Source organism: Pecten maximus, chromosome 3, assembly GCF_902652985.1.
Source record: "Pecten maximus chromosome 3, xPecMax1.1, whole genome shotgun sequence".
NCBI lineage: Eukaryota > Metazoa > Mollusca > Bivalvia > Pectinida > Pectinidae > Pecten > Pecten maximus.
This window is the reverse complement of record NC_047017.1, coordinates 23468776-23477660: the sequence shown is the minus strand read 5'-3', so window position 1 is coordinate 23477660 and position 8885 is coordinate 23468776. Positions and strand designations below refer to the sequence as shown.

Sequence of the window (8885 nt, the reverse complement as noted above, 5' to 3'; positions counted from 1 at the left end):
ACCGGTTCTTCACCGGAAGTAACGTCATGAAGACTGTGTGTGTATTTTCCTTAGCAACATCACACAGAGCATTGCAGTGTGTAGTTTAGCAACAACAAGCAGCCACCAAGACCAAGTTATAGCTGTTTAGAAGACTGGGAGGGAATCGTTTCCTCATTGTGATATGAGTAGCGATAATCCACAGACACCAGTCAACATGGATGTAAACATTAACCCGAAAGACCAGCAATATATCAATGCAAAATCATATCTTCTCACGGCGAGCACAGACTCAGGATACAATTTGTAAGTTCGCCACATGTTTGTCTTTGTATTTTGTATCAGTCACATTTACTCAAACCATATTCTTGCTGAGATTTTTCTTCAGTCTAAAGTTTACTTTTTATATTGATAAATTGATTTTCAATGTTGAACTTTTTATTTGCACTGCATATGTATCTACAAATCTAGGCAAGTATGTGGTACCAACGCGTTACAATGAGTGGTAACCAAACAACGTCGTATTACACGATTTGATTGCGGACAACATTGTTGCTGCATTAGATAAGACGATATCAGTTGTGTTTGTGATCTATCAGTATGGAAATATAATATTACACGTTTGTGTGTGTTTTCTAATGTTATAGAACAATTCTGTTTGAAGTGTTGAAGAACGTCTAATATTTTGTACACTGTTTCTATGCAGTTCCATATAATCATATGATCCTGATTGTTACTGTAAATTTGTATGTTCAATTTTCCTCTTTGCCATATGGATCCACCTTTGGAAATTAAAGGATTCTTTGTCTTATATGAAATAGCCATTTACTAAAGTTTTGAAAAAAATAAAGCTGATGTATATTCTCTTAAATGTCTCAGAGACGCTTGTTAATTATAATAATTGATTAAACTATGTAAACTACACAAAATAAGAGACTGCATATTCATACTCTTTATTTTTTTCTTTCAGGTTTGACCATCTAAGTTCTGTCCTAACCAAAATTCTAGATGAACGCCCTGAAAATGTAGTAGATGTTTTTGAAGATGTCAGCAAAGACACAAAGAAAGCCAAATTCACCTCAAAGGTTGACACTGTCCAAGATAAAATAGACCAGTCCACAGAAGTAGCTTTAGCACATGTACAGAGAAAACTGTTTGCTGTAAGTTTTATTCTGTTCTATTAATAAAAAACATTATTTACATTAAGATTTTAAAAAAATATATGGATTAAAGTAAGTCAAATCCAGTTGGCACCTAGTTGGAATAATTATGTTTCAATTTTAAGAAAGTTCAATAAAACATGTCTGACTCACTTAGATTTAAGATGGTGAATAGCAATGAAATCAATATTCCAGTTGCTAATTGCTCCTCTCTTTTAATTCTAAATATATATTTTTCAGAAAGGAGATGGAGACGATGCAGAACAAGAACAGGATGAAGAAGTGGAAACTCCACTGCCAAATCTCATGGAATTGTGCTTTTTCTTTGAACAAGCTGGAATTGGTTTGAATCGAGAAGAAGTAATCCGGATATGGCTTGCACTTAAAAATCTTGTAGACAGTCACACGTTAGCCCACGTAAGATTCTGGGGCAAAATCTTTGGTAGAGAGCAGAACTATTATGTTGCTGAAGTGGAATACAGAGAAGGTGATGAAGAGGAGGAAGAAGAGGAAGAGGTGAATTGAATTTGGAAATATTGACAATACTTGGATACTGAACATCCTTATATTTGTTAATTCAAATTTTAGGGTGTTTTATAATTTTAACAGATAAGTAGAACTGTAACTTGGCACAAACATATTTGACATAGAAACCATGATATAGAGAAGCTTCACTTCACTTAAATTATAATTTAGTGTAATGTTTTTAATGTGAAAATTACTAAAGTAAGATTACCATTGCAATATGTATCTTAATATAAATGATAAAAATTAACCCAGAAAAAACAAACAATTTCAGTGTAATATGAGCTATTAATTTATCATTTTTATTGAATATATATATCAGTGTAAAATTGTTTAGATTATCTATTGACAATATACATTCATGTAAATGATAATTAGATTTGTTTGTTCATATATAATGCAAGTGAAATTTAACTTGATTATCATTTTGATTTTGCAGCCTGAAGAACAGAATGAAGAAGAGGCAGCAGAGAAAGATGATGAAGAAGGAGAGGAAGGTATGTAGTGAAAATTGAAGTGTGGTATGACTAGTACCAGATAGATTTTTTGTGGGAGAAAATGAAATGCAACACCCATATCAGAGAAATCGCTGACATTTTTCTGACAAATTTTCTACAAATTCATTTTGGTTTTTCAAATATCTATTGTACCTCTACTTGTCCTCCTACCCAAGGCTGAAATAGTCAGCTAATACAGAAAGAACATGTTCACTGGTGACTTATGAGTTTGTTGTGACTGAAAAGAAAATCATTATAATCATATAAATTTATGTTACAGAAGAACAAGAGGAAGATGACACACCAAAGCCAGATTTTAAACCCCCACCAGAAATCCCCAAAGAGGAAAACAGAACAGGCACTAACAAAAAGACCTACTTTGTGTGCAATGATCGTAAGTTTCAGAGTACTACATGTGTATATCATCTATCATTAATCATGTTGCTTTGTTTGAAAAGAAGCAAATTAAAAACATTCAGTTGTATTTGATTGAACAGATTAATATAGAAAAATATCAATTTTTTTCTTACAGCTGGAAAACCATGGGTCAAACTTCCTCCAGTCACTCCAGCACAGCTCTCCCAGGCCAGGAATATCAAGAAGTTTTTCACTGGTCGTCTTGATGCTCCAGTAAGTTTTCTTATTAATAAATTATAAAACTGTAAAATTAGAAAATAAAAATTGAATATACATCAGTATGTGAATTGTTCTATCTTATCAGTAGAAGGAATCTAATTCATGTTACTCATTTGTTTTCCTAGGTTGTCAGTTATCCCCCCTTCCCTGGTAATGAGTGTAACTACCTGAGGGCTCAGATTGCACGTATCAGCTCTGGAACCCATGTGTCACCACTCGGCTTTTACCAGTTTGATGAAGAGGAGGAAGAAGAAGAGGAGGGAGAGGGTGTGTATAGTTACAGGACATGTAGTGGGAGTTTGTACATGCGATATGAACTTAAGCAAATCTAATTGCTGTAACCAGATACGTGTCAGATTTAGAGGCTTGGTGTAGGTTGATACATTGAACACAATTAAGACTCTTTCTTTCTTGTTATCTGAAAGGTAAAATAAAATTGAAAGTAATTTCAATCTATTGTCTAGCATACAAGTTACAGTACTTGACATGTAGTTTTGTCACCGACTGATTTTCTAGATCAAGTAGGAAGAGTGTAATTGATATTAAAGAAACTGAATGTGTAGTGAAAATTGTTTGTTTTATTTAAAGGTGTGCATTCTTTATTTGTTGTACAGCTCGTGATCACTTTGTGACCAACCTTGACTTTGAGGGACTTCCCCTGCGTGACCTGACTGACTCGTCACTACAACATTGGGTACATCATGTACAGTACATCCTGCCACAGGGCCGATGTCAATGGCACAACCCCGTCCAGAAGAATGAGGAAGATTTTGAGGATGAGGAGGAGGAAGAGGAAAGGGAGGAGCCCGATGAGCCAGAGCCTGAGGTTGGACAGCCCTTACTAACACCTCTGTCTGAAGATGCAGAGATTGGCAACCTGCCACCATGGACCTCTAAACTATCATCAAACCTCATTCCCCAGTATGCTCTGGCAGTGCTGCACTCAAATCTCTGGCCAGGAGCTCATGCATTTGCCACCGGAAAGTAAGTAGCTGTTGTAGTTGTGCTTTTTTATCTGACCATGTGTCAAGATAAATTCTTTCATCCTCAAAGATGATTTTTAAAAAAAGAAAATAATTCTGTAAAGAGTGTCATAGAAGGATTTTACATCGTTACAGAGCCAAATACATGTACCAGTAGTTGTGTATCTCATTTTTGTAAATTTTAGTATAGAACTGGATTTTTGGTTCAGTGTGTAATGTTATATTTTCCGTATCATTACAGGAAGTTCGAAAATGTGTACCTTGGATTCGGCCACAAATACAACCAGGACAACTACAGTCCACAGCCTACCCCAGGAATCCAGGACGAGTTTCCCAGTGGTCCCGAGATCACAGAGGCTGAAGATCCAACTGTCGAGGAGGAGAATGCTCTCAGACATGCACAACAGGAAGCTGCTGAAGCTGCTGAGGAGATGGAAGATGCCGAGGAGGAGGAAGATGAGGATGATTAGATACCTTTGAGTTGTTAGACTTTTCATCAAATTATCATTGGACACATCAATCTAACTAAACAATTGAATACTAGTTCCATTCCCTATATAAACTGTGATAATCAATGTATTTTTAAACATTGAAGATTTAGTTACTGGTACCTCTGTGGATATAAAAATTTGGAAAAAATGTGAAATGTGAAAAGCTGCTGGTCCATAATGGAGGCCTTATGAAGAAAGATTTACTTGTGCTGTAAATACAACTGTCCACGGAGAATTGTGTATATTTATATCAGTTGCAATTTTTTCATGTTCACTCAAGGATGTCGACATCTGAGGCAATGCTTCCTCTGAGTACATGATTGTTTACATAATATTGTACATAAAAATAAATATGTGATAGAATAAATTATTCCGACTTAAACTTGTGTGTGTTTCATGGTGTAAGTCACATCAAACATATTTCCTACATTTCTGTATTTGCTAAGAAAAAAACTTTTGAACACTTAACAGTAATGAAAACAGTTACCAGACACTTAGTGGTAATGAAAACAGCTCCCAGACAACTAGTGGTGACAAAAACAGCTCCCAGACATTTAGCAACTATGAAGACAACTCCCAGACACTTAGTGATAATGAAGACAGCTCCCACAGCTCCAGACACTTAGCTGTAATAAAGGCAGCTCCCAGACACTTCATGGTGACAAAAACAGCTCCCAGACACTTAGTGGTAACAAAGACGGCTCCCAGACACTTAGTGGTAATGAAGACAGCTCCCACACACTTAGTTGTAATGAAGACAGTTACCAGACACTTAGTGGTAATGAAGACAACCCCCACACACTTAGCTGTAATGAAGACAACTCCCAGACACTTAGTGGTAATGAAGACAACTCCCAGATTCTTAGTGGTAATGAAGACAGCTCCCAGACTCTTAGTGGTAATGAAGACAGCTCCCACACACTTAGCTGTAATGAAGACAACTCCCACACACTTAGTGGTAACGAAGACAACTCCCAGACACTTAGTGGTAATGAAGACAGCTCCCAGACACTTAGCTGTAATGAAGACAACTCCCAGACACTTAGTGGTAACAAAGACAGCTCCTAGACACTTAGTGGTAATGAAGACAACTCCCACACACTTAGTGGTAATGAAGACAGTTACCAGACACTTAGTGGTAATGAAGACATCTCCCAGACACTTAGTTGTAATGAAGACAGTTACCAGACACTTAGTGGTAATGAAGACAACTCCCACACACTTAGCTGTAATGAAGACAACTCCCAGACACTTAGCTGTAATGAAGACAACTCCCAGACACTTAGTGGTAACGAAGACAGCTCCCAGACACTTAGTGGTAATGAAGACAGCTCCCACACACTTAGTTGTAATGAAGACAGTTACCAGACACTTAGTGGTAATGAAGACAACTCCCATACACTTAGCTGTAATGAAGACAACTCCCAGACACTTAGCTGTAATGAAGACAACTCCCAGACACTTAGTAGTAACGAAGACAGCTACCAGACACTTAGTGGTAATGAAGACAACTCCCAGACACTTAGCTGTAATGAAGACAGCTCCCACACATTTAGCTGTAATGAAGACAACTCCCAGACACTTAGTGGTAACGAAGACAACTCCCAGACTCTTAGTGGTAATGAAGACAGCTCCCACAGCTCCAGACACTTAGCTGTAATGAATGCAGCTCCAAGACACTTAGTGGTGAAAAAAACAGCTCCCAGACTCCCAGACACTTAGTGGTAATGAAGACAGCTCCCACACACTTAGCTGTAATGAAGACAGCTCCCAGACACTTAGCTGTAATGAAGACAGCTCCCAGACACTTAGCTGTAATGAAGACAACTCGCACACACTTCGCTGTAATGAAGACAACTCCCACACACTTATTGGTAATGAAGACAGCTCCCACAGCTCCAGACACTTAGCTGTAATGAAGGCAGCTCCCAGACACTTAATGGTGACAAAAACAGCTCCCAGACACTTAGCTGTAATGAAGACAACTCCCAGACACTTAGTGGTAACAAAAACAGCTCCCAGACACTTAGTGGTAATGAAAACAGCTCCCACACACTTAGTTGTAATGAAGACAGTTACCAGACACTTATTGGTAATGAAGACAACTCCCACACACTTAGCTGTAATGAAGACAGCTCCCAAACACTTAGTGGTAACGAAGACAACTCCCAGACACTTAGTGGTAATGAAGACAACTCCCAGACACTTAGTGGTAATGAAGATAAACAACTCCCACAAACTTAGCTGTAATGAAGACAACTCCCAGACATTTAGTGGTAATGAAGACAACTCCCAGACTCTTAGTGGTAACGAAGACAGCTCCCACAAACTTAGCTGTAATGAAAACAACTCCCAGACACTTAGTGGTAACGAAGACAGCTCCCAGCTCCCACACACTTAGCTGTAATGAAGACAACTCCCACACACTTAGTGGTAATGAAGACAGCTCCCAGCTCCCACACACTTAGCTGTAATGAAGACAACTCCCACACACTTAGTGGTAATGAAGACAGCTCCCAGACACTTAATGGTAATGAAGACAGCTCCCAGACACTTAGTGGTAAAGAAGACAACTCCCACACACTTAGTGGTAACGAAGACAGCTCCCAGACACTTAGTAGTAATGAAGACAGCTCCCAGACACTTAGTGGTATCGAAGACAGCTCCCAGACACTTAGTGGTAACAAAGACAACTCCCAGACACTTAGTGGTAATGAAGACAGCTCCCAGACACTTATTGGTAATGAAGACAGTTACCAGACACTTAGTGGTAATGAAGACAACTCCCACACACTTAGCTGTAATGAAGACAACTCCCACACACTTAGCTGTAATGAAGACAACTCCCACACACTTAGTGGTAATGAAGACAGCTCCCACACACTTAGCTGTAATGAAGACAGCTCCCAGACACTTAGTGGTAACGAAGACAACTCCCAGACACTTAGTGGTAATGAAGACAGCTCCCACACACTTAGTGGTAACGAAGACAGCTCCCAGACACTTAGTAGTAACGAAGACAGCTCCCAGACACTTAGCTGTAATGAAGACAACTCCCAGACACTTAGCTGTAATGAAGACAACTCCCAGACACTTAGTAGTAACGAAGACAGCTCCCAGACTCTTAGTGGTAATGAAGACAACTCCCACACACTTAGCTGTAATGAAGATAACTCCCAGACACTTAGTGGTAATGAAGGCAACTCCCAGACACTTAGTGGTAACGAAGACAACTCCAAGACACTTAGCTGTAATGAAGACAGCTCCCACACACTTAGCTGTAATGAAGACAACTCCCACACACTTAGTAGTAACGAAGATAGCTCCTACACACTTAGCTGTAATGAAGACAACTCCCAGACACTTAGTGGTAATGAAGGCAACTCCCAGACACTTAGTGGTAACAAAGACAACTCCAAGACACTTAGCTGTAATGAAGACAGCTCCCACACACTTAGCTGTAATGAAGACAACTCCCAGACACTTAGCTGTAACAAAGACAACTCCCAGACACTTAGTGGTAATGAAGACAACTCCCACACACTTAGCTGTAATGAAGACAACTCCCAGACACTTAGTGGTAACGAAGATAACTCCCAGACTCTTAGTGATAATGAAGACAGCTCCCAGACACTTAGTGGTAACGAAGACAGCTCCCAGACACTTAGTGGTAACGAAGACAACTCCCAGACACTTAGTGGTAACGAAGACAGCTCCCACAAACTTAGCTGTAATGAAAACAACTCCCAGACACCTAGTGATAATGAAGACAGCTCCCACAGCTCCAGACACTTAGCTGTAATGAAGACAACTCCCACACACTTAGCTGTAATGAAGACAGCTCCCAGCTCCCACACACTTAGCTGTAATGAAGACAGCTCCCAGATATTAAATGGTAATGAAGGAATCTTAGGAATCTTGAGTAGATGTTTGAGTAGATAAAACTCTCTGCTAAGTAGGTAAAGAAAGAATTTGTCAAGTAACCAGAATCCCATCAATTGAACATTAAATATCAGCAATAAATATAGCTAAATGTAGATGAAAGACTGAAAACCACACTCTGTACTTTAAGCACACCTATGTGCCTGTTTTTCACAGCTGATCATGGTTTTTAAAAAGTTCTAAAAGCTGTGAAAATAACACTTTATCAGAAAGCTGTGAAAATAACACTTTATCAAAAAGCTGTGAAAATAACACTTTATCAGAAAGCAATAATTGTAAAATTGATTGTCATCACAACAGACATACTTTCGTTGTGAAAGGATAGTCTGAGGTGTAGCAATCTAATTTGTTTATTGAGGCAGTCTTATAAATTTGGTGTGAAGAAGTTTATTTTTCCTTTTGGACACCAATTATCTTTCAACCTCTATGACAAATACTAGTACAATGTCTTTATGACCAATACCTGTGTCTTCCCCAAATAAACAAAGCATACATTCTGTATTGATTTTATAAAGGTTTTTTTTCCTTCCTAGGACAATTAAGCTGTTGATTCTAATGGTACTAAATTGCTGTGTCTGTTTAACACATTCTTTAGTGTCATGCTGGTTTAAAGTGTGTCAACTTGATTAAAATCACTATGTGTAAAATCCAGCAATCATGCTCCTTTTCTGT

General features: G+C 38.5%; 3 protein-coding genes across 3 annotated transcripts; all 3 read left to right on the top strand.

Annotated features, from left to right (window-relative positions):
• The first annotated feature begins 44 nt into the window (after positions 1 to 44).
• On the top strand, positions 45 to 4653 carry LOC117323623 (radial spoke head protein 4 homolog A-like). Its single transcript, XM_033878943.1, has 9 exons — positions 45 to 285; positions 950 to 1139; positions 1380 to 1655; positions 2104 to 2161; positions 2442 to 2555; positions 2694 to 2791; positions 2923 to 3064; positions 3412 to 3781; positions 4022 to 4653. Exons 1-9 carry the CDS (start codon positions 164 to 166, stop codon positions 4248 to 4250), a joined length of 1599 nt encoding a protein of 532 aa, XP_033734834.1. The 5' UTR covers positions 45 to 163; the 3' UTR covers positions 4251 to 4653.
• Positions 4460 to 6672, top strand: LOC117322664. The gene is made up of 3 exons (XM_033877601.1): positions 4460 to 4482; positions 4743 to 5889; positions 5971 to 6672. The coding sequence occupies exons 1-3, from the start codon at positions 4460 to 4462 to the stop codon at positions 6670 to 6672; spliced, it is 1872 nt and encodes a 623-aa protein (XP_033733492.1).
• Positions 6673 to 6677: 5 nt separating this feature from the next.
• On the top strand, positions 6678 to 8213 carry LOC117322663 (serine-rich adhesin for platelets-like). Its single transcript, XM_033877600.1, has one exon. The coding sequence runs from the start codon at positions 6678 to 6680 to the stop codon at positions 8211 to 8213; it is 1536 nt and encodes a 511-aa protein (XP_033733491.1).
• The last annotated feature ends 672 nt before the right edge of the window (positions 8214 to 8885 follow it).